This window comes from Hydra vulgaris, chromosome 11, assembly GCF_038396675.1.
Source record: "Hydra vulgaris chromosome 11, alternate assembly HydraT2T_AEP".
NCBI lineage: Eukaryota > Metazoa > Cnidaria > Hydrozoa > Anthoathecata > Hydridae > Hydra > Hydra vulgaris.
This window is the reverse complement of record NC_088930.1, coordinates 49,553,971-49,579,962: the sequence shown is the minus strand read 5'-3', so window position 1 is coordinate 49,579,962 and position 25,992 is coordinate 49,553,971. Positions and strand designations below refer to the sequence as shown.

At 28.2% G+C, this 25,992-nt stretch overlaps 3 protein-coding genes across 3 annotated transcripts in view; 2 read left to right on the top strand and 1 right to left on the bottom strand.

The window, feature by feature from the left end:
• LOC101235377 (mitogen-activated protein kinase kinase kinase 20) overlaps positions 1 to 1,339 on the top strand; it is a 44,425-nt gene extending 43,086 nt beyond the window's left edge. Inside the window, exons 19-20 of the mRNA XM_065809090.1 lie at positions 20 to 218; positions 356 to 1,339. Coding sequence (XP_065665162.1) covers positions 20 to 218; positions 356 to 789 — 633 coding nt within the window. The 3' untranslated portion in view covers positions 790 to 1,339. The remainder of the gene's footprint in view (positions 1 to 19; positions 219 to 355) is intronic.
• Positions 1,340 to 11,604: 10,265 nt separating this feature from the next.
• LOC101238128 (uncharacterized) lies at positions 11,605 to 25,992 on the bottom strand. Its single transcript, XM_065809089.1, has 5 exons — positions 25,485 to 25,992; positions 16,940 to 20,239; positions 16,543 to 16,674; positions 15,594 to 16,430; positions 11,605 to 11,914 (listed from the first exon to the last, which is right to left on the bottom strand). Exons 2-5 carry the CDS (start codon positions 18,657 to 18,659, stop codon positions 11,706 to 11,708), a joined length of 2,898 nt encoding a protein of 965 aa, XP_065665161.1. The 5' UTR covers positions 18,660 to 20,239; positions 25,485 to 25,992; the 3' UTR covers positions 11,605 to 11,705.
• Positions 21,557 to 24,389, top strand: LOC136087101 (uncharacterized). Its single transcript, XM_065809607.1, has 3 exons — positions 21,557 to 21,978; positions 22,153 to 23,343; positions 23,401 to 24,389. The coding sequence occupies exons 1-3, from the start codon at positions 21,711 to 21,713 to the stop codon at positions 24,387 to 24,389; spliced, it is 2,448 nt and encodes an 815-aa protein (XP_065665679.1). The 5' UTR covers positions 21,557 to 21,710.

Below are 25,992 nucleotides of genomic sequence, written 5' to 3'. Positions count from 1 at the left end.
TATCGTTTTGAATATCTAGACTAGCTCTGCCCCTCCATCGCGTTCTTCGACAGTTTCTCTTAAAGTTGATATACCAGCACCAAATTTAGTTGGAGAGTCAAATGTTATTTCTTGGGCTAATAAAGTTAAAGGGCAGTCGCCAAAGTTGTTTATGCCAAGAATAATCTCAGATGCAAACAATGAAGTTTTCATGAGGAATCTAGACATCTCTCGTGAATGTATTTTTTTTTCCTTAAACGTTTATTCTTTCTAAAAGTAAAGATGTAGATAAGATTCAATCTTCAACACTTTCACTGTATGCTGTTCTGTTTTTTTTTAATTATTTATCAAATTCCTTATCTTATTATTTTTGCAGGTTCGTCACCTATAGTTAAGCGCCAGTTTTCAGGAAAGAACTCGCCTTCTGGGAGAGGGAAGGGGTCTCCTTTTTTTCAAAACAACTCCAGTAGTAGTCGCTATTTTGCCCCAGTAGAGAGTCCTATAATTGATGAAGAAAATCCAGATAAAGCTGGTAAAGTTGGCCAAGTCTGGACCGTTGTGAGACATAATCGAGAAACAAAGAGTATTAGCAGTGCAATTGAAACAAACGCGTTTCGTGGATCGCAAACTCGTGGTCGCGTTCAATCGAATCGTGGAAGATATTGTAGAAGTCAAAGCGATCAACAAGCTGGAAATAAACAGGATGCAGGGAATACGTTTAAAAATAAATTGAACTATAGCGATGGTGACCGTCCAGTTAGAGGAAGGGGAGGATTCCGTGGTAGAGGAAGAGGTTATCCGAAGACATGACCTTTTTGTTCAATTGCTGTACTCCTTATTAAGTTATGTTCATTAAAGATTTTTAAGTTCATTAAAAATTTAGAAGAGATATTTACAATATTATTTCAATTATAGTTGAAATTATTTTACATTTATATTTATCATGGAGCGTTGTAAATTTTATTATATTTTTTAATTTTTTTTTAATTTTAATTAAGTATCATTTCATTCTATATGCAATTTTTTTAAATCTTTTTTTGCTGATTGGGTCGAAATGAGGGACAAAGCGTGATGGAAAAAAATTAACTTGCTAAGTTGCTAGGTTGCTCCCCAAAAAAACAACAAAAAGTGAGTTCTTTTATTGATTATTGTTTTCTCTAAAAAAATTTAACATTACTTTCGGTCGTGTATTATCAGTAATAATTTTTTTTTCTCGGAATATTTCCTTATTAATAATTGTAATAAAATTAATTTTCAGATGAATATTTTTAAATATATTTATAAACGTTTTATAGCATATATACATATATACAAATGTACGAATAAATTAGACATTGTTTCAGAAAAAAGATTTATGTGACATTTTTTTTATATCTTTAGAAAGTATTTATTATATAAATTTATTCTAAAAATACTTTGCTGTAGTGCCTTTAATATGTGTGCTATAGCTAGGGTGACCAGATGTTATCTGGGTTGTCCTTATTTTAGGTATGGAGTCTTTGCATCCCGAAAAAGGTCTTTGTGACAGTCAATTGTCCTGGTTTTGAAATAAAGCTATGGCTTTAAAAGAAAAATTTAGAAATAATAATGATGTTACTTGGTTAAATTACAGCACTTTTTACGTGTAATTTATGCAAAAATAAGTATGTAAATACAAATATTATTCTTCATATATTTCTTCATATATTATTATGCTTCATATATTATTTCTGTATATATATATATATATATATATATATATATATATATATATATGCTTTATATATTATTTCTCATATATTATTATGCTTCATATATTATTATTTTGTTAATATTTTGAGTTAAAAGTAATTGAAAAAGAAATTAAACATAATCAACAAAAAAAGAAAGGATTGAAGCTAACATCAGAGTAATTCCATGTCAAAACAACCAGGCCATGCAACCCTATGTCCTTGGATTTTCTTTATATTTTTACCATAGTTAGTACATTATAAAATAAGATAAATCCCAAAATTTCAAGGTCTAACTCCCAACGGTTCTTGAGTAATGGTTGTTTTAATTTTGGCTACTATTATTGTTTTTGTCATTTTCCGCCATTTTTAAATTTACATTTCTCCTTATAAAACCAAGTCTTTAAACATGTGAATTCTAAAAATAATTGACTTAATTAATCTCAAGGTGAGGAATTTGAATATATAAATAAAAAACTCATTTTATAATTAAAAAGTACCTTAATATCAATTATAAATGTTAAAATAATGGACATCTGCCAAATGCATAGTTTAAAAATTAAATGAAAAATATTACAAAAAAAGCAAATATAGTATATTTCGCTTATCGTGGTATTCAAAATAAATAAAATTGATGCATACTTGAATTGATATACAATTTTTTATAATAAATCCATTAAAAAATTATTGATTTACAAATATATACTTATTAATTTTGTAAAAAATCTTTTTTTGAAAGTTCATATTTGTCTGATATTATTGTTGGTGCACTTATTAATGTTATTACATTGGTAATTGGTATCCAACAATAATCATCGCTTTTCAGCCAGAAAAACTGTTCAGATGGACCGTGTGGATGCATAAACTTTATTTTTATTATATTATATTCTTCATTTTTTTCTTCGACTACTGCAATCCACTAAAACGAGTCATATGTACATGCGTAATATTCGTACTTCTGCATTAGCTCAAAATTTATTAAACTTAAATTTTGGTTACTTGATTTTTTAGTTATATTAATAGTTTTTGGATTTATATCGTTACTAGTTTTTTTAAATAACATAGATGTTTTCAAAACTGGTATGCAATGATGAAATCCTCGAGTTCCTGGTATTGTTTTTCCCTTCTCAAATCGTTTATTTTGCGTAGCTCTAACATTAACCTTAGTTTCTTTATCAATTTTAAAGAAATTTATTGTGAGCATTTTTTGAGTGCAAAATTCAAAATTTGCATCGATTGTTAGTATTTGATTTTTCTTTGGACGTTGCAAACTTTCTCTTGCTATTGTTCATTTTACTGTACCGCCTATTGCATCGCAAGAAGATTTGCCGTGACTGGTTGCAAAAAATATCCATTCAGCTTCCAATAAAAAATCTTCTGAGTGATGGCATAGATTTAGAAAATTCCACATCCATCAGAAAAGTTATACAATTTGAAAACTAAACACACTTATAACTGAAAACAAACCTTTTTCATTAAATGTTTATAAATTATATCCCATTTCATTGCATATAAAAGAAGAACTGCATTTTGATGATAAACACATACACACACTGAGTAAGCACCTGTGACTCCAACACTTACGCACCACTTAGGACGCAGACTGCAAAATTTAGAAATTCCAAGATTAATCCCTGGATTTATAACTTTAAATTGGCTGTACAATTCTTTCAGGTTACACAATAGCAATCGTTTTTGTACTTGTATTCTGTTATTTTTTCCTTTTTCAACACTTACATAATCTTTTTTATCAGACAATGTTTGTGAGTATTCATCATCTTCATAAAAACTTTGAACAATGGAGACAACATTAAGTGGAACACTTTTTTCAATTTTGTCCAATGGGAGTAAAAGTATGCCACTCTCCTGTTTCATACAACGTGCTGTTCGAATAGCATTCACACTAACTTCAAAGTAGTTAGAAGCATAGTCTCTAGACCAAGATTCAGGAGTTAAAGTGAGAATTTTTAATTTATTTTTATAGTCAGAAGCATTTATCTTTACTTTCATCAAGAGTGTCAGTTTATCCAGATCAGATGCTTTATTTTAATCTGTTTTCGAAGAAGACGCAGTAGAATTATCTATAAAATGCGAATTACTTATTCCATAATGGGCTGCTAAATCTTCACCAATCTTTTTTATTGATTTTTTATATTTTTTCATTGGAGATGCAACACGTTGATGTAAAGCAACAGAATGTAAATTAATTGGAGATTCTCCTAAAACTTCCAAGGATAAATTAATATGAGTAAATGGTTCATCTTCTTCTGTCAATATTTCATCTACTTCATTTTCAGTAGGGTGTTCTACTGATAAAACTGCCTTTGACTAACAGCTAGCACATAACTTCCACCCAGGTAAAACTCTTAATCCTAATGACTCAAAGTGTCTAGCCAACATTAAAATTTACCTAAAAAAATAAAAAAGGGTATTTAAGATACGTGTTGTATACTATTACAGATAGTATTTATATATTTGAAATCAAATTACCTTTTATTTTTTTTATGCACTTTATAAACATCACAACAATTGCCATTTTTCTTTTCAAATCTTTTTTCAAAGTAGTGAAAATGGCGATTACAAATGCTGAATAGTTCTTCACAAGCACGCAACTCAGATCTCCATAAAATGTTTTGACGAATATCAGTGCCTAGGTCATGTAGTAAAAAAATCTCTTTATTTCTAGAATATGAGGTTTTATGGCATTCTGACTTCAAAACTTTACCAATATCACATGAAATCATTTTGATAATGAATTAAAAAATGTTATACTTGCAAATTTAAAATGCACAAGTACTAATTACATTATTTATATTGGATTAGTTGCAACATTTAAACTAGATGATTATGTCTGAATTCAGCAATTAAACTTTGATAATTTGGAAAGACAAGGAAACAGGAAAACAAAAAGAAAATTAAAAAATGCATTAAAAAACTTTCATAACTTAAAAAACACTTCAAATTAGATAGGAATTATCATTTTTCCTAAATTACCATGGCAATATATATACATTTATAGTACAAAATATTGACAAAACTATGTATTTGGCAGAAATGACTTTTTCACACAATGTTCTTCAAACATAATATGATCTAATTTGAAATTTTAAGCGTAAAAAATATACCGCACACCTTAAAATTTTACTGGGGCAGGTGTCAATTATTTTAACATTTATAATTGATATTAAGGTACTTTTTAATTATAAAATGAGTTTTTTATTTATATATTCAAATTCCTCACCTTGAGATTAATTAAGTCAATTATTTTTAGAATTCACATGTTTAAAGACTTGGTTTTATAAGGAGAAATGTAAATTTAAAAATGGCGGAAAATGACAAAAACAATAATAGTAGCCAAAATTAAAACAACCATTACTCAAGAACCGTTGATAGTTAGACCTTGAAATTTTGGGATTTATCTTATTTTATAATGTACTAACTATGGTAAAAATATAAAGAAAATCCAAGGACATAGGGTTGCATTTTTTAAAAAAATTGGTTGTTTTGACGTGGAATTACTCATCATGAACATTAATATTAAATTTATAATCTTTTTTATTAACTAAAGTTAGGCTAAGTTATTCAAAACACAACGTTATAATATACAATCTGAATAATAATAATAATAATTATATATATATATATATATATATATATATATATATATATATATATATATATATATATATATATATATATATATATATATATAATTAGGAACTAATAATAAATAAGAACAAAAATAATAATAAGAACAAAAAAAACCAAAAATTTTCGCGCCCCCCTGCCCCAAACGTGAAAGCAACAAGTTGATGAAGTATTTTTTGTACTATTCTTAACTAGACTTATATTCATCAATAAATTTTAAATTTTATAGTATTATCTATAGCGTTTAAAAATTATTACCATATAAAATTTGCAACCCCCTCAAATTGAGGGGGGTTTAAACTTTATATGGTCATAATTTTTGAACGCTTAAATATTTTAAAATGAAATCTAAAATTTATCGATGAATATAAGTCTAGTTAAGAATAGTACAAAAAATACTTCATCAACTTGTTGCTCTCACGTTTGGGGCAGGGGGGGGCGAAAATTTTGGGGCTTTTTTGTTCCCAGCCTCCAATCATCGCAATTTTTTGCAAACCCTCTACATGCAAATACTCTTTCACTATGTCATTTGTTTGTAGAGTTAAATGAACTAAAATCTGGTTCTAGATACTATTCAGGTTCTATTAGAAAGTCTTTTGTAAATTTTAAAAGTTGTTTAGAAATTAGAAAGTCTTTTGTAAATTGTGAGATTTTCAAGGTTGTCGGTTTTCAATATTTAAATCATAATGTAGAAATACTAGATGGTATAAGTCAGCTTTGCCTTATTCACATTTGTACTAAGTGGAAATCATCTAGCTCTGGAAAACTGACTCAATCTAGATGGCTCACCACTGTTAACAATCTAATTAGTTCCATCACCACCAAGCAATTACAAATCATCCAAAATAATATTGTGTTATTTAGAATTCTATAGAATTTGATATTTTAATGCTTCAGCTGTTATTTTCAAAAAAGACCAGTGTCTCAAAGCCTCATCAAGATTCCTGAATCAAGGGTATGTGCTTTTCCACTATGGTTATCTTTTTATTGAAATTAATTAAGTTAATTTTTAACATCAAAGAACAACACCTTTACTTGAACTTCAGTAAGTTTTACGTAATTCCCCGGTTCCCCGGCCCCCCGGTGTCATCGGCTCTGCCATATTGGAATAATTTATATCACTACAAACTGTAATATATAATATAGTTCTGTTATTATTAAATATTACTAATTTATAAAAAATATATTTGATTTAAACTAAATACCATTACACAGTGGTCCAAATGGTGAACAAAATGAAAAAATCTATTTTTCGGGACAAAAAATATTTTATGATTTTTTGAAACTAGAATGAAATTCGAATTAAATGCAAAAGACTAGAGGTCATTATCATGCCTGGTTAAGAAATGACAACCTTTTAAAGTTTTAAAAAACATGTAAAAAAAAAAGTTCATACCGCAGAGTTAGATTTTTCACATACATTTTCTAAATTGAAATATATGCACCAGATTTACAGTAAAAAATGAAAAAAAATCATTTATTTGCTAAGAAATTGAATGAAAAAATAAAAACATTTATTTTAATTTTTTTTTTTTTTAACGTTTTAAATAAAAATTTTTCCATTCTTTTCAAAAAATTGAATGGTAAAGTCCGTTTCCGTAAAAAAAATCTCTCAGATTTTGTATACTTCCTTGGAAACAACATATTATTGCTTTTAATTTGGTATGCAACTTATATTTACCAATCACCTGGTTTTTGAGTTATTTGTGATAATAAGAACTATGTTTTATTGTTTCTTTAAGCATGTTGCACTAGATATTTTATGTAAATTTCTAAAAAGACAAAATACAAGGAAATAATCAAGTTTTATTTTTTCATTTTACATAAACAAAGTATTAACAATGTCATTTTCATGTACTTTGAATCATGTTTTTTTACTTTGCCCTATCTCACTACACGTTTTACATTGTGTTCAACCTTTGTTCCGTTGCTCGGTAACTAAAGGATCAGAACCCACCCAGAGTCTTTTAAAACAATCTTCCAAGTTCTGTAACTGATTTGTTTTTCTTGATAATTTTTCTCTAAGTATTCTCAGTTGTTTGTTGTTGGCCTCCATGCCTTCCTTACTCCATGATTTAAGTCCTGTATCATTATTAAACTCAGTTAGCTCCCAAGTATGTCCTAATAACTTATGAATAGTCGGTGTCAAACTATCCCAAGGGCAATTCTTTTTGAAGAAGAATGTTTGTCTCCTTACATATGTCTCTGTATGTTAATTTTCTGATTAGATGACATAGCACGAATAATATAAGACAACAAGAGACCATACCGTTCTGATAATATTCTGTCATGTTTATTTGAAATGTAATCAATAATCAATTTTCTATTTTTCTCATTGTAAAGAAGACTTCTAGCTACATTGCCAATTGTAGTACTACCCCCTTGACCTGATGAATCTGCAAAATCCCATTGATTCCTGTTCTTTTGCTAATTAACTCCTGAATACATTTTTTCTCTATTTCAAGGAAGTGGGTAGTACTGCCTGTCTTAGATTCTGTCCATGCGTGGACTCCTGCAGCCATATGAATTATCACTTTTATGAAGTGGTCAAATCCACGGAGTAATGCATGGAGTACTTGTACAGACCTTACATTAGATCCAGATATAGGACTTGCTGTTTGCCCATGGCAAACATCATAATCCTTTGACTTTTTAGTTAAGGAACCATCTTCATAAACTAGGTCCAAAAATATCTGCTCCATGGTTTTAATGTCTTATTTATAATGAATCCCTATTCATCTGTACATATATCTTCACATCGTTCCTTAGATAAATCATAAAAATCACAGTAGGCACCTCCAAGGCCCTAATATATATTTGATGCTTTTCTGTCAAAACTATTTGCAACAATGTTTACTTTAATATTTAAATATTGTCCATTGAAGATAGTTATGAAACCTTCCTCATTCAATGTTCTGATATCCGCATTAAAAAAGGTTAAAGACTGTGCATTCTCACGTGATTCTTTTCCCATTTGGATCATCAGAGGCCTCTGTGAAAAATCTGAGTTTGGGGATATTTGTTCCCATATTAAGTTATTTCCATCAGCATTAGAATTTAAGAGTTTCAGAGGGCAAAACATTGCCATGATTATATTATTGGTATTTACATTGTGTAGCTGATTATACACTTTATGTCCTTCACTGCCATCATAACCAAATTTGATTTCAATAACTAAATTTGTTAGTTCATTTGTGATATGGACATTTTCAAGCTTAAGAATTTGGGATACTATGGTTTTGATAGACTCTGTAAAAGTAGAGTAAACTCCAATATATGGTTCAGGTAGGGAAAACGGTTCTCAGAGGAGTAATAGAATTTTTGAAGTCTTAAACTTCTTTCCCGCTTGGGTAAACATCGATATTGTTAGCTCTCAGCATTTTTCTCAGTCTTCTGTATGCTAATTGACCCAACAGTGAATCACAGCAGATTGAATTAGCTGTCACAGTTATTATTTGGGTAGTTTTGACACAGCTAGAGGATGAACATCTAGATAATAAGAAATCACAAACCTCTTTAAAATCAATATTCTCGATTTCAGCAAAGTTTGTTTACATTTTTCCAGAGTTCTTCTGTTCTCCGAATTTTTGACTTTCTAGAAATACTATCCCCTTTTTTTCTCTTTCTTTGCGTATCATCTTCTGAATTGTAGTCATCTTCTTGGTTTATCATATTTTCATTAAATGACAGCAAAACCTATATAGGAAATTAAAACATTAAATTTTTCTAATTATTATCATTATTAATAATAAATTTTATGATTTATATTCACGAAAGTCATTAACGTTTGAAAATTAAGTTTTGTTTATAAATGCAGTAATATCTGCAGTAATTGAAAAATATTCTATAATAATGATGTCATTTTATTATTTAATTTACAAATATACGTTTTAAGTTTGTGTTTACCTTTACTTTTCCTAGCTTTATTAGAGCTTATTTGTCAATCTTGATACGTTTTGCAATAAACATTGATTTTTTTAGGTTGCTGAACTGCCTAAATGTATTTGTTAAAACTAACTCTGAATGTTCATCAAGCTCGTTAATATTCTCCAACTTTTTAAACACTGTAAATAATGTTTGTACTGAATTAATATCGTTATCTAAAATTATTTTGAAAACTTCTTGTTCTGTGTAGAGTACCATCTTGAACAGCGAAATTAACAAAAACAAAATAAAATATATTTTTCTGAAAGGTTTTTTTTTAATGTGTTTAGTGTTTAATGTTTGTTCTTATTCTGAAATGAATAATTTTGTTGTAAAAAGTTTTAAGCCATTTGGTGAAGATTATGTGATTAAACAGTTTTGATTATTAATTATTGTTAATGTGTATCTATGGTTTTTAATATTAATTTTTGAGGATTTTAATTCAAAATAAATGAAATATTATATAATATTTCATATTATATATACAAATCATTATCAACAATTTTATGGTTTACAAAATTACATAATTAAAAAGTTTGATGCTATGTTTCTTTATAACACTAGAGTTATGGAAATATTCTTTGTATTCATCATTATGATAAAGAACACTAAACAGTTGGCCGGCATACGTATTTTGACCAGGAGAATCCGGGTTTGGCGAAGTTTCTCCGGGCTCCGGGTTTTCAATAAAATTCTCCGGGTTTTTTTCAAATTTTAAAACTATTTTCCATTAAAATACAATTTGCCATATTCTTAAGATTAATAAATATGTTACTGAATTACGGAACGATTCTAACTGCTCAAGTGCCGAAAAAATCTGGGTTGTTATTTTTAATGCGGTCGATAATCTAAACGAAATAAGAATAGTCTCCAAGACAATATCCATTCCAATAAGTAATGCGTTTGTGGAACGTATTTTTTCTATTATGGAATCTGTTTGGAGAGGTGATTGGAACAGAATGCGATTGAATCTTGTAAAAGCCGAACTTGCCATTAGAATTTATTTCGACATGACCCGCGAAAAACTTTTCTTATATTTAAAAGCTCCACAGCAGAAGTCTTTGTGAAAAGTGCACAAAGTGATAAAAAGTACTATTTTAGAAAATAATATAAAACATGTTCATTGTTTTTCATAACTTAGTTAGATATCTACTTATTATTTAAGCCAGAATTATTTTACTTTATGTTAATTTTTCTTTAAATTTATGTGATTTTTTTTAATGTTACGATTGTTCAAGCGTAAAAAAATTGTGATTTAATAAAGTTAATTTTTCACATCAATTTTTTATGTTATCATCAATTCTTAAAGCAAAATAGTGGACAGTGTGTAACTCCATACAGCTTTTTGGTTATATGACGACTCGTTATATGACTATAATACTGATTTATATCTGTGGTTTGACCATAGAGTTGCACATAGTGCGCTATTTTGGTTTCAAAACTAATGATACTTTTTTTTTCTCCGGGTCAGCAATGTCTTAATGTTGGCAACCCTACTAAACAGATTCTTTTGAGCATTTTAAACAAATAAAGAACTTAATTACAAAACTGGCCGACTGTTTATCGGACTTGTAGAGCTGTGTATCTAATTAGTCTGTGATATTAATGTAAGTCTATTAAAAATAATTGTTATACTTTTTAAAATAATTAAACTGATCAATAATATAACAACACTAAATTTACATATAATGCTGCTTAACTAACCGAAACTTAAAACTTTGCATTAAAATTTAACTGCACCATCATTTGATGCATCATTAACTGCAATATTGTAACAAAATTAAAAATATTAGAGGTTGCTCAAACGTACTTATAGATTGTTCAATATTTTATTATTCAATATTTCAAAAACTAAAGTATATTTTTAACAGTAGTGCCAAAATACCCTGCTAGATTCGAAACCATTCCTAAAATTTTAACTTTTAAATGTTTTTGCACCAAAAACATTTGAAAGTTATAATTTAAACATTGCTGGCTGATACAAGTTTAATATATAAATGGATTGTCCAGCACACTTGAAGGCTTTAAACCTTTGGAAAATATGCAAAACTATTATTATCCGTTTAGGTAACAGTCAGCCGTATTCTCATCTCTCCGTTAAACTTAACGGAGCGTTAGTCAAAAACTTATTATTATCTCCATTAATAAAAAAATTCTTTAAAAATATAATTTTTTAAACATAAATGTTTTATTTTGGTATTAGTTTTATTTAAACGAATTTATAGAAATTTTCGTCGTTTCTTTACTTAGAAATATTGTAATAAAATTTTAGACAAAAGCTCCGTTAAGCTTAACGGAGAGACGTGAATACGGCTGCTGGTCAACCAGTTTAAAAACTAAACACTTTACAGATAAACGGTTTAAAAACTAAATTTTATTTTCAAATTTTGTCACCCTGAGCACAAATTAATTTGATGAATACATAACTTTTCTTGTTTTTTTTATTCATAGCTTCTGTATTGATTTTAAGCGTTCCGAATCAGATTTTCTGTTGACGTAAAGTTCTTGTAACTTGCGATCAAAGTTTGTTAATTCTTTTTTTGCTTTTATCTTTCTGCGTTGGACATAACTTCCAAAAAACAAAATGCCAAACACTATTAGTAAAGGTATTGCTATGCTGAATCCAACTGTGGCATACTTGTTAAAGCTGTTAGCTGCAAAAAATAAAAATCCAAATATAGTTTTAAATATCATCATGTTATTAGACTGGGACAAAGTCAGCTAGACGTAAGCTGAAGTATTTTTTATAAACTATCCAATTAATTTAAAGTAATTTTGATTTGTTGTGTTTTATAAATTTAGCTTAGAACAAATTCTTCTAATATTCTGCAAAATAAAAAATTAAGATAAAAAGCTTTTACTTAGGTTCAGACCTCCACAGCATTTAACTTTAAGGAGAGATTTTTTTTATTATTTTTCTTTTTTAGAAAAACTGTTTAAAGCCATTTAAAAAAAATTCGAATTGAAAGTTTAGGTAAAAAGAATTTGTTTTAAATTTTGTGATATGAATAAGTAATATCTCATATTCTTGAATTTTTATATATTTTATTATAAAAAAGAAAATTAAAATTTTAAACGTAAAATTAAATAAAATTAGTATCAGTATATATAAAGTTCACACAAAAACAATTTTAATTTTACTTTATCCCAACCTTAGAGTTACCTTCAATATTAATTACTTTTAAACATTAAAAATTGTTTATGTTTATGTTATAAATTTTTAGCCTTACTAAAAACGTAATATCGTAATATCGCCTAAGTTCGTACCGTAATATCGCCTAAGTTCGGCCACAATGTAGCTTCGGTCATATAAGAAAAAATATAAAAAAAGCATGCAAAACTTAAATTTTACAAACTTTTTTTCTCAAATCATATTTGTAATTAGTTCGTGAATATGAATCTAAATATACATATAAAAAAATAACGTTTATATGCAATCTGCTGAAATAATTCTTTAGCAAAACAACAGTTTGAAAAAATGCCTACTATTAAAATCTAAAATAAGCAAATTATTATAATAAAGGATCATATTTAATCTTTGTATTATTAAGAATCACCAAATTAATTATATTTACAAAAAAAAAATTATTAATTTTTGTAAATTAACTACTTTTTTTTATTAAAATTAGTGAAATTTTGAAATACTCTAACTTCAGTCATTCAAGGATAAACAACGAAGGAGACAATTAGCAGTAATATTGAGAAATGTTGATAAAACCATTTATATAACATTTAAATAACTATAAAAATGCTAATGTTTTGGAAGATTTTTACATTAAAACATTAAAACATGCAAAACAATACGTTTATTGATTTCCAGGTAGTCAAAATATGTACAATTTTTTTTCTTATAAGTAATACTTACAATTTGATTCCGTTTATTTAGTATTTTATTTAGAAAAAATCCTTTATTCAGTAATTGAAGTTGAAAAAATAAGTTTTTTTTCCTGGTTGCTTATGTTATGCTTATATTTATAACTTGATAATTAGTCCTCATTTTTTTTAGAAAAAATCTTTTCGTGGAAAAAATAAATTTGCTACTAACATCAAAAGTTCAATCAAAAAACAACTCATCAGTTGTTTTTTGAAGAGTTTGATTTACTTTTCAATGATATATTAAACTTTTATTTGACACACCTAGAGTTTGATTTGCTTTTCAATGATACATATCCAGATTAGAATTCAATCAGAAGATAAGCCAGGATCAAGATCCTGAAAAAGTTCTAGAAGGCTTAATCTTTCTGGAAGATTATAGAACAATTTATAAGATTATAGAACAGATTATAGACATTTGCACAAGAAAACAAAAATTACTTGAAAAAAGTTTCGAACATCTTTTTGTATGTGAAACATGCTTTTTTTAAACTTTTTGTTTTTTTTTAAATTGTTTTTGTTAAGATTGAAATGAAGCTTGAAAATTTAGATCGTCTTGAATATATGCGTTTTAAAGGAAACTGAGATCATTTTAGAAAGTGAAGTTATAGTATCCGAATATTTTCTTTTGGATTTAGATGTATATTTCTCATACTTATGGTTCCTTGTTGACAGAATAAAAACAATAGAATAAATTCTTTTAGAGATTACTACTGAAAAACTAATTGAAGCAACACGTGGTACAAGATAGAATATAAATCATAAAGGTCATTTCAATATGTTAACTAGTTATTTTCATGCTGTTAATGGTAATATTTAAAATCCTAACATTCATATGTCAACACTGATATGTAAGTATTGAAAAGCTTTTTTATTAAAAATGAAATCATAGATAACATAAAAGACAAGTGATTAATGTTACAAATTGTAATGTAACTCTAAAATTGTAAAATAAATAATTGAGCAGAGATTTATTATGAGGTAAACAAGTTAGAGAATACGATAGTCTTTATTTGGAGCACTCTGACGTTTTATTTTATGAAAGAGTCATAGAAGTTCTAGTCTACTTCACTTATGCGCTTTATAATATAATAACTTTGCCAGAGGTAAGTTAGTCAAGGTAAGTATATTCTTCCGAAAAGGGGGAGTAATTGAGAGCTTTAGATTTCCGCAACCTGATGCATGACACGAGACATTATTCAAGGTTGATGCGTTATATTTTTTGAAAGTTCAAATGATCATTGTAAAGCACAAGATACTAAAAGTATAGTAAAAACAGTTTAGAGGAAGAATTTTACGATGCTTGCTTCTTTATAAGTGTTATGTATGTCAAACTTTTCCTGAAGATTAGAATAGCAGCTTCAGCTCCAAGATGTGAGTTGAAAATATTTAAACACTCTTTTGTGCAGAGCAAATCCTTTTGCTCTGAAAAATTTAAAGATCTTAAAAATTCTCTAATAAAAATCTTTATTTGTCTGACTTGGTATTTGAATGAACAACTTGTTGAATGAATGAACTAGTTTTTTTTTGCATTAGCAGACAGAGACCAGACTGATCCCACATAGGTAGAACACAAAAGTTTGTTAGTTGGACAACAGTTTGACTCTTTCTGATCTTGTCAGCTCAGAAATGCAAGATTTATTTTGACACTTGTTGATTTCTCCGAGGAAGACGTTTATAAATGGGCTAAAAGAAATTTTAGGAGATGGAATAAATTGGAGAGCAACAACAAGTTTTTCAGTTTGTGAATAACATGCAAGTAACAAATGATAGCGCCAAAACAAATATTTGCATAATGTTTGCAAGACTGATGATTAAAGGTTGCTTGTAGCAAAAGAAGAGAGAAATAAAATAATAAACTTACCAAGAAGGTGGTTGAAAAAAAATTACAACATGGTGATTAGGCAGACTGATACTTTGTATTCAGAAAACAGCAACTTTTAATTGTTTAAAGAATGAAAAAAAAAAAAAAAATTCATTTTTAAGCAAAGGCCTTTTTTTTGAAGGCTACTCAGTTTTTTTTTATTTGTGCTACAAAAGTAAACTTTTTTAATGAGTACCATTTTCCATAAAAATGTTTAAAAAAAAGAAGTGAATAATCAATATTGACCTGTTGCGCCTAGCCTTAAGGTTTTTTTTTTTAATGGTTTTTGCAATTTATTATAATTCGAATGTTTTTGGAAATTTTTCCGATGTAAAAAAATTTGTAAAAAATTAAAATCTTTCTAAAGTTTATAAAAAATTCTTGTTTTAGTTTTATAATGATAAAATTACTATAACTTTTAAAAACAAATTATTGATTATTTTTTAAATGTCGTCAATTTATTATAAGTTGTTATTCGGTTTTAAAAATACCGACGAAAAATTCTGTATGACTAAACTTTTTGCAGGTAAAAGATAAGATTAAACTGTATCTTAGTAACTCAAATAACAAAAATTAATTTGAAGGTTTTTACTTACTAATGCAAGCATAACTTCCTTCTCTGTTCACGCATTGTTGCTCTGATTTGTTGCAGAGAAAAATACCCAAATTTAAACTTTCCTTACATTCATCAATATCTATGCATCTTTTATTATCAAAATTCAGTCTGTATCCTTGGTAACATAAACAATTGTAACTACCTATGAGATTATTACATTGCCCCATTCCGCATATATTTTTGTTTTTACATTCATCAATATCTTGACAAAAGGTTCCGTTTCCAATAAATCCAGCCTTACAAACGCAATAGAAGTTATTATACATTTGTTTATAGCAGTTAGCATACTTATGACACGTGGATCTAGTGTCAGAGCATTGATGACAGAATTTATTATCATCAAAATAACCTTCATTGCATATACACGAATAACTTCCAATAGTATTTAAACAGTGTGAGTTTGCTGTGCAGTTGTAACTTTTAGTTTCACATTCGTTTACGTCTAGACAACTTATTGCCCCGTCTCCTGTAAAACCATTGCGACATTGGCATGTATAGTTATTTGATGTTTTGATACATACTCCATCGACATGACAGTTATACGTTTTAAGTGCACATTTATCAATTTCAATACATTGACCGAATTGGTTTTCCATAAAACCTTTGTCACATACACATTTATACGAACCTTCTGTGTCCATACAAAAAGTGTTGTTACTGCAATTGTATGTACCTGTTAAGCATTCATTAACATTGTTACAAAACCTTCCATCACCATCATACCCAATTTTACACAAGCAGTTGTAGGAACCTTCTGTGTTTTTGCAATAAGCATTTTTATGGCAAGTGACATTTGTGTATAAACATTCGTTTAAGTCTAAATTGTTCAATAAAAAATTTAAAAATTTACTATTTCTTGCTTTAAAAATAAGTTTGTATTTATGAAAAATCTTGAATTAATTACCATGATTATTTTAAAATTTATATACCTGAGCATTCGGAAGGACCAGAAAATCTGTACCCAAGTTGACATTGACATCGGCTGCCATTTTCTGACATTTTTGTGCAAACTTGTAACTTTTTGCAATACAAGTTTTGTGGATCGCAGTGATCACCAAATGCTAATAGAAAATAATATATAATTTGATTTATTAAAAACAATTTTATTATTATTTAATGTTAAAACAATAATAAAACAGTATTAAAACAACGCCAAAGCAATATTTAAACAAAATTAAACAATGTTGAAACAATATTAAAACAATGTTAAAAAATGTTAAAACAATATTAAAAAATGTTAAAATAATGTTAAAGGAATATATTTATGCTATAAAATCTTTATTAAATAGATTATAAAACTTTGAACTTTTAAGATTTAAAACTTACTATCAAGAATGGCATTAACAACATCAACAATTCTCATGTTAGCAACTTCAGTTGTAGGTCGCGTTAAGAGCATTCCTAGGTCGTTTAAATCTTTTTCAGTCAGTATTATTGTAGCGGACTCGGAAGTAGACCACCTTTTTATAAAATTCAAGAATTCATCTATAGTTTTAACTACACCATTACCTATCTCATGTACAATTTGAGGTATGCTGAGCTGAAAGTTTACAGTTTTATTATTGCTTGAAGCTAATTTTACGGGGGTCATAAGCATTATGTTAAAAAATATAATATTAGACTTCATACTTGCAATGAGTTGATTTATTGCTAAAAAAATTAAATCCTTTTTTTCAAGTTTTAACAATAAACCCATATCTTTTATAGTTGTACGGTCAAAGAAACTATATTGAGAGGGTGTAACACCATAATTCTCAAGGAAATCATTATAGTTTAAATTAAACGATGCATAAGTTAGTGATGTTAAAGTCGAGTTTATTACATACTCATGCGATAAATCGAAAACAGCTGCAAATCGAGATAAAGGAAATTTGCTCATCAAAATAGAAATATCATTATATTGATTGGACAGCGCAGTGAAATTTATTTTTACAGATAACGCATTCAAAATGAGTTGAATAGTTTGAAGTTGTAAAAATTTCAAACCGATTGTTTGAATTTTGTTTTCTCCGCTTATGAGTTTTGGTAGATCTCGAAAAATTATAAAGTTTGCCTTAACAGCAACATATTCTTCAATTTCGTATAGTTTTACTAATATTGACCAAGGAAGATCGTGAACACGTGTTAGAATATTGCTTATAGTTAAGTAAATAATTGAATTTAGAGATAGACCGATATCATTTAATAGAAAAATAATACAACGTGATTTTGCAGTGTTTACGATTTCCATTACTTCGACCATTTCTGCAAGTTGGTTTTGAATAGGAATTAAATTTGAATTTAACAAGGTTTTGTTAACTAAAATGCTTGACTCTTCTACGGTCAACAATTTAAAAACATTTGAATATCCAGCAGAAAGATTGTAAAGAATTAATCCAACAGTTGAGAAATCTTGTTTAAAACATCTGTTGCTAATATAATTGACTACTTCCTGAGAATGACTTAAAGAATTTTGGTTACAAAGTAGACTCCATTGGTAAAAACTTGATCTATACAACTGAATACGAACTAATATATTTAAAACTTCTTTGTGATAGTAAGAAGAGTCTTGTTTATGTAATTTACAGAACACTTCATTTGCCATTATTTCATTTATTTTATCGAATGAATCAAATGATAAAACGGCTAACCGACTTAACGTAATTTCAAAAGCTTTCATAATGCGCAAAGTCTGGTTAAACTGCAGTTTAATGACAACATTTTTAACATAAGGGTATATGTATAATATATACGGTTGACTAATATTGATCCCTTGAAATTCCAAAATCACAGATTTCTGATTTTCAAAGTAAACACTCTTCAACAAGATTATAACATCTTCAATTCCTGTTTCTTTTAAGTAAAAAGAGGATTGATATAATAAAGCTTTTACTGGTGCATTCCAAAAGTCTTGAAGATCATAGCGTGGCATTTTATTAACTAAATCACCTAACAGCATTTGCTCTATAACTGAAACAACATCAAGTGTAATATGATTGTTTTGCAAATATTTTGAAATATGCGAATCCCAATATGGTCCAACTGTTTTCTCAAAAATCTCTCGCATTGTCAAGTTTGATATACTAAATATAGTTATGTTTGCACGAGCAGCAAGAAAAGATAAAACTTCATCAAATATTACAGGAAAATCTAAATTATATAACTCATGTAAATATAACTCATGTAAAGCATTTTTGTCATTAAGATAGTTTGTATAATAAAAAACAACTCTTTTTCAATTTAAGAATGATCCATATTAATCAATATAATCACATAGTATGAGATCAAAAGATCAAAAATAAATAAAAAGTTAGATGAGAAAAACAAACAACTTTTTCAAAATTTAAGCACCAAAAATGTAAATATTTATAAACAAGACAAATTTTTTAATTTGTAAAACCATTTGAATAATAAAAAACAAAACATGTTTCGACTGAGACTAGTCATCTTCAGTAAAATTAAGTATTTAAAATTTGTTAAAATACCTACAAAAGATGTTAAAAAATATATACAAAACGGTTGTTCAAACTAATAATAATATAATTACAAAAAAAAAATCAAAAGGTTATATTTAAAGAAATATTAAGTAACAAAATACGTAGTATGTATAGAAAGTTGTAGCTAAACAGAAAGTTTCATTTGTACATGGTTAATCTGTTTATTCATACCAGGTTTTGACCATTCTATAATCATAATTTCTTTAAGTTTTAACGCAAATTTATTAGATGCTGAATCTAAAACAGAAAAACACTTATCATCTATTTGTATGAAACAATTCTCATCAGCATAGAGATGCTTACAGATACGAAATTTTTTGTTCCTTTTGTAATATTCAGATATCCGCGTCTTGAGATGGCTAGTAGTTTTGCCTATATAACAGGAGTTATATCCTGCATATACGTGTTTTTCTGTGAAGGCAAAATTGAAACGGAGGGACAAAACGGTTTGTAAAGAATAAGTTTGAATGATTTCAATAACTGAGAAATGGTACTCTAAACATTGCAAAAAGGAAAAATACAGGAGGAAACCAATTTTTGTTAGCGAAGTCTAAAAATTATAACTTTCGAGCCATCTTCTGACTGTCTGATTGGAATGAACGGAAGCAGATATCAACCGGGAATAACATGGAAATAAGAGCTCTTTATCAGAGAGCTGCATCCGAGAACCTCATAATTTGCATGTGAAATGCAAGTATGGACTGGTACACACATGAGGCAAAACAGTCCTATTCCTTTGGTAAGAGATGATGAGGATCATTTTCAGTCTTGTCTTCAGTATCAATATACTCGGTCAAAAAAATTGGAAACTGATCAATCATCAGAACTGAGAAAATTGAGCCACAGCTCTTTCCAGCGAATTCAAAATTCTGTTCTCCAACAGAAGATCCACTGTTCTGCCATAAATATGAATTGCAATGCAGATAATTATTTCATTAAGCCTTGCTATATATATATTGCATTTTGATAAAGGATTAATATTAAAAATGAACCTTGAGAGTCTAGATGAGATTTATTATCATGAGGGAGAATTAATCATGCCAACTCTTTACTCAGTTGAGCCAACCTTCTTGTGGCTTGATTGAAAGCACTCGATCATGGTCCATTCGTCAAAAGCATTCAAAATTAGTTGAAAGAAAATAATGAGTTGCTGTATGGGTAATTCCATGTCAAATCATCCAGGTCATGTCACCCCATGTTTGGGATTTTGCTAATTTTTTTATATGTTATAGGGTTTATAAAAATTAAGAAAATTTAAAATTTGGAACCTCCAACCCCTTACGGTTCTTGAGATATTCAGGTTTCAATTTTCTTATTTATACTGACTCAGCATTTTTTGCAAAATGTATTTTTGTCATTAAATAGCAATAATTAATGGACGAAATAAGGTATCATTCTGAAATTTGGTACATAGACAATCTTCCATATGGCGGATACAAATATTAAATTAAAAAAATTTTTAGACCACGTTAAGTACATGTAAATTGAATAATAATGGCATTTATTTTGGGGTATTTTGACGGTCAAATTTGTGATGTCACCTTGATAATTTTTTTTTAGGCATTACTATAACTTACAATATAGGTATCAAACTTCACTATTAATTAAAAATATATTATTGCATTTTTTGACTTTTCTAAATTCAGCCTTTTAAGTAAAGCTTATATAAATGCTGAGTCAGCATAAAATTTATTGCTAACTTAATTATAAAAAAATTAGCTATATCTTAATTTCTGGTTGTAAAAAGTAATTTTCAAAGTCATTTTGAAGGCAATAATAGATGTATATAAATATAAATTCTAAATTTTTCGTACTTGGGGTAGGCCCCCCCGCCCTCCCAAAAAAAAAACGAAAATTTTCCTAATTTTGTAAAAAGTTTTTTTTAAGTCATTTTGAGGGCAATGATAAATGTATACGTATTTATAAATATTTGGTACCTGAGGGAGGCTTCCCTTCCCCCTCCCCCATTTTTATTTTATTGCTTCTGTTTAGACTTCATTCTGTAAATATTAGTTTACTGTTACTTTGCAGGAATTTTATATTTGCTTAACTAATTAAAGAATGTTATGAATGATACAATATGATTGGTAAATAAAATAAAATTTAATTACCTTTTAATCATATATATAAGGAAGTCATATAATATGACACATCCTAACAAATAATTTGTAATAAGAGTTTTCTATAAACCAAATAATGTTCATGGTATTTCTAAATAAATTTATTTAGTAAAATATATAAAAATCAGATTTTTTGAATAGATTAAAAACTTTAAATGATGGATTTAGAATGTAATGTTGACTGCCACAAGCAAGGTTAAACAAAAATTTCGTGTTGTAAATATTAGTTTCCTATTACTTTGCAGCAATTTTATATTTACTTAACTAATTAATGAATGTTATAAATTATACTAAATGATTGGTAAATAAAATAAAATTTAATTACCTTTTAATCATATATATATATAAGGAAGTCATATAATATGACACATCCTAACAAATAATTTGTATAAATAGTTTTCCATAAACTAAATAATGTGAATGGTATTTCTAAAAAAATTTATTTAGTAAAATTTTTCAAAATCAGATTTTTATAGATGAATAGATTAAAAAGTTTAAATTATGGAAAAGTGTTCTATAGGATTAGAATGTAATATTGATTGCCACAAGCAAGGTTTAACAAGAAGACAAGGTCTTTTAGATCTATCAGCGTTTTCAAGTGTTGAAAAACAAGAGTTATTATGGAGAGCTGGTTTATTTGATTGTGAAAAAGTGTTTACAACAGTTTGCTATTATCATAGAGAATACTTTGGAGCTGCATTTGAAAGAAAATTTCAGAAATGCTGTAATCTATATAAAAAACATGGAAATCGAAAGAAAAATGTGAAAGGTAATTTTTATACTATTTTGATGAAACAGTTTATTATTTTGATTAAAATAGTAATTAAATAAATTTAAAAAAAATTAGGTACATTTATAAAGTAACAATTACACTCATTTGTTCTTTACAATGATGGTGAGTTGATATTAGTTTTTAGAAATGATTGTTTCCTTTTTTTCATAGGAAATGTGAAGATATCGCTATCAATGGCAATAACTCTAAAAACACAAGACATTGCTGCTGTACCTGGGTGGAAATTATGCAGTAGTTGTTTCAAAAGGGTACATTGTATAAATAAAGAATTAAAATCAATTGATCAATGCTATAGTAGGATTGAGCCTGAACAAGAACAACGTTCATCTCTCAATGAAAGTCTTGGATCTATAGGTGTGTCACCTATTAAGCTTAAATCAATTCCAAAACACCAACGATTACCAGCTGCCAAAAGAAAATTTGATCAAATAACTGGAGCAACAGCAAACAAAATAAAAAAAGTTTATGATATTGATCCTATGATTACATTGACACCATCTTGTACACCATTAAGTTCTTCAATTGATAACCAAATTGACGATCTATACTCACTTTTAAATGAATTGAAAGATAAGATAAAAAATGTGACATCATACTCCGCAAAAATTCAGATATTAACACTAACTCCAGAATCATGGTCACTCGCAAAGTCTGCAGAATTTTTTAATGTATCTAATTACCTAGTACGAGAAGCTAGAAAAGCTAAAAAAAAACATGGAATTTTGCATAAACCATCATCAAAAAAAGGAAAGTCGCTTTCCCACGCAACCATTGATCTTGTTCATAGCTTTTATCAAAGTGACGAGTACACACGAATGCTGCCTGGAAAAAAAGATTTTGTCAGTATAGGGTACAGGCAACACATGCAAAAAAGACTAATATTGATTAATTTAAAGGAACTATATGTAGCATTTAAATTCCAACATTCTAACTTAAACGTCGGATTTTCTAAGTTTTGCAGCCTTCGCCCTAGATGGTGTATAACCACAAACTCGTCTGGCACCCACTGTGTTTGTGTCTGTACCTATCATCAGAATGTTAAGTTGTTAACTGATGCTCTTAAAATTGACAAAGACTATAGAGATTTGATGGAAATGATTGTTTGCAATAGGGATAATGTAGAGTGCATGTTACATCGATGTCCGTTATGCCCCGGTATTGCTGCTTTAAAAGAATTCTTAACAGCAAAGTTTGACAACAGCGATAAAGAAATAACAATTAACCAATGGCAGTATACAGATAGAACTACGCTGATCAATCAAAAAATTATTATTGAAGATGTTATCGACCTTATATGCAATAAAATAGATAAATTAACATCTCATTCACTTATAGCTAAAAGTCAAGCCAAGTACCTCAAAGACTGTAAAGAGTTATTAAATTAAAATGAGTGTATAGTATTGGGTGACTTTGCAGAGAACTTCCAATTTATTGTTCAGGATGAGGTGCAAAGTTACCATTGGAATAAACCAAAATGTACACTTCACCCTATTATTATTTACTATAAATCAAATGATAAACTACTATTAAAGTCATTTTGCATCCTTTCTGATGACGCTGAGCATGATGTATACTTTGTATATAAAATACAACAGCTCATTACCAATTACATTAAGGCAAACATTCTACAGATTAGTAATATTAAATACTTCACTGATGGATGTGCAGCACAATATAAAAACTTTAAAAACTTTATTAATCTTTGTCATCACAAAGAAGACTTTGATATTGATGCTGAATGGGTTTTTTTTGCTACTAGCCATGGTAAGTCTGCTTGTGATGGCATTGGCGACACAGTAAAACGATTAACTGCACAAGCTAGTTTAAAAAGAACAGTGACTGGACAGATTTTGGAGGTAGATAAGATGTTTGAATTTTGTGTAACCAATATAAAAAACATTCAATTTATTTTAGTTTATAAAATAGAAATAAATGAAGTACGATCATCATTGCAACCAAGGTTTACTATGGGAAGAACCTTGCCAGGAACAAGATCCTTTCACCATTTTATACCAATTGATAAATATACAATTTCTTTTAAAAGGATGAGTCAACAAACTGATGTTCAGACATTTAAGCTTGTGCAGATACCAAATGAGCTGGTTGTGCAGCAAGTTATTTATAATCATATGGACTATGTAGCTTGCATGTATGACAGCTTTTGGTGGATTGGAATTATAAACAAAAAAGATGAAGGAGAAGGAGATAATAAAATTCAATTTATGCACCCACATGGTCCCAGTCCAAGTTTTTCTTGGCCTGCACGAGAAGATATGTGTTGGGTCCCATCAAATCATATTTTATGTACCATTGATCCGCTATCTACAACAAATGGTCGTGTATACAAAATTTCAGAAGTTGAGTTGGCAAAAATTATTGATTTTTAGAAAAAGTTTCTATTGCGTCATTATTTTTATACTTGTATATAATTTTTTTAAATATAGTTACAATATAATTGTACGTGTAATTAGCACAATTTGGCCTCACAAATAAAAATCTCTTAGTAACTTGTCTTTATATATTTTCATTAAAACATTTTTGGAAAGATTTGGTAATATGCCTAATTGCGACCCCCAACCTAGCTGGCATCCAAAAGCTTGATGGAAAAATTTTAAGAAAGCAATCCTTATTTTATTGGTATAACAAAATTAGCAAAATATATATATATTTTTCGTGGTAGGGCGGGTGAGGGGGAAGCCTACCCCACAAAATATTTATAAATACCTAAAAATTTATCATTGCTCTCAAAATGACTTTAAAAATAACTTTTTACAAAATTAGGAAAATTTTCGTTTTTTTTGGGAGGGCGGGGGGGCCTACCCCAGGTACAAAAAATTTAGAATTTATATTTATATACATCTATTATTGCCTTCAAAATGACTTTGAAAATTACTTTTTACAACCAGAAATAGCTAATTTTTTCATTAATAAGTTAGCAATAAATTTTATGCTGACTCAGCATTTATATAAGCTTTTCTTGAAAGGCTGAATTTAGAAAAGTCAAAAAATGCAATAATATATTTTTAATTAATAGTGAAGTTTGATACCTATATTGTAAGTTATAGTAATGCCTAAAAAAAAATTATCAAGGTGACATCACAAATTTGACCGTCAAAATACCCCAAAATAAATGCCATTATTATTCAATTTACATATACTTAACGTGGTCTAAAAATTTTTTTAATTTAATATTTGTATCCGCCATATGGAAGATTGTCTATGTACCAAATTTCAGAATGATACCTTATTTCGTCCATTAATTATTGCTATTTAATGACAAAAATACATTTTGCAAAAAATGCTAAGTCAGCATAAATAAGAAAATTAAAACCTGAATATCTCAAGAACCGTAAGGGGTTGGAGGTTCCAAATTTCAAATTTTCTTAATTTTCATAAACCATATAACATATAAAAAAATTAGCAAAATCTTAAACATAGGGTGACATTTTTTGATTTTTTTGGATGATTTGACATGGAATTACCCGTAAACAAAATTAATATATGAGTTAAAAGAAACATAATTTTTACAATTTTTTTATAACATCATTTTTACTTTATTGATATCAGGCAGAAATTTGTTTGCTAGTGAAAGAACAACTATTTGTTTATCTAAATGCCATGTTGACGTTTTAAGCTTTTAATCAGAGCATTTCTAAGATTCTTTTTACTTCCTAGAGCAAAAAGATATCTTCAGCTCAAAAGAGTTTTTTAATACCACCGCATTGCATCTTGGAGCTGCTATTCTAATTTTTAGAAAACATGTTGCATATATAACAGTTATGAATAAGGTGGCATCATTAATCTTTTCTTCCTTGTCCACTGTTATTATCTAGTGTGTAACTTTGGTCATCTGAATAGTTAGAATATATATTGTATCAGCCATGAATCTTGCGCCATGCATTGTACCAGACTACAGGAATCTAAAGTTCTGAAAAAATCTGCTAAGAAAGAATATACTTAGTTTGAATAACTTGCGGTAATCATTTCTAG

Excerpts from the sequence above, each read along its gene's own strand:
- LOC136087101 (XM_065809607.1), top strand. The coding sequence starts at position 21,711 with ATGGAAAAGTGTTCTATAGGATTAGAATGTAATATTGATTGCCACAAG. Across the intron at positions 21,979-22,152 it reads TCGAAAGAAAAATGTGAAAG|GAAATGTGAAGATATCGCTA; the intron begins GTAATTTTTATA and ends TTTTTTTCATAG. Across the intron at positions 23,344-23,400 it reads TCATTCACTTATAGCTAAAA|TATTGGGTGACTTTGCAGAG; the intron begins GTCAAGCCAAGT and ends ATGAGTGTATAG.
- LOC101238128 (XM_065809089.1), bottom strand. The coding sequence starts at position 18,659 with ATGCGAGAGATTTTTGAGAAAACAGTTGGACCATATTGGGATTCGCAT. Across the intron at positions 16,431-16,542 it reads TGGTCCTTCCGAATGCTCAG|ACTTAAACGAATGTTTATAC; the intron begins GTATATAAATTT and ends TGAACAATTTAG. Across the intron at positions 11,915-15,593 it reads AGGAAGTTATGCTTGCATTA|CTAACAGCTTTAACAAGTAT; the intron begins GTAAGTAAAAAC and ends TATTTTTTGCAG.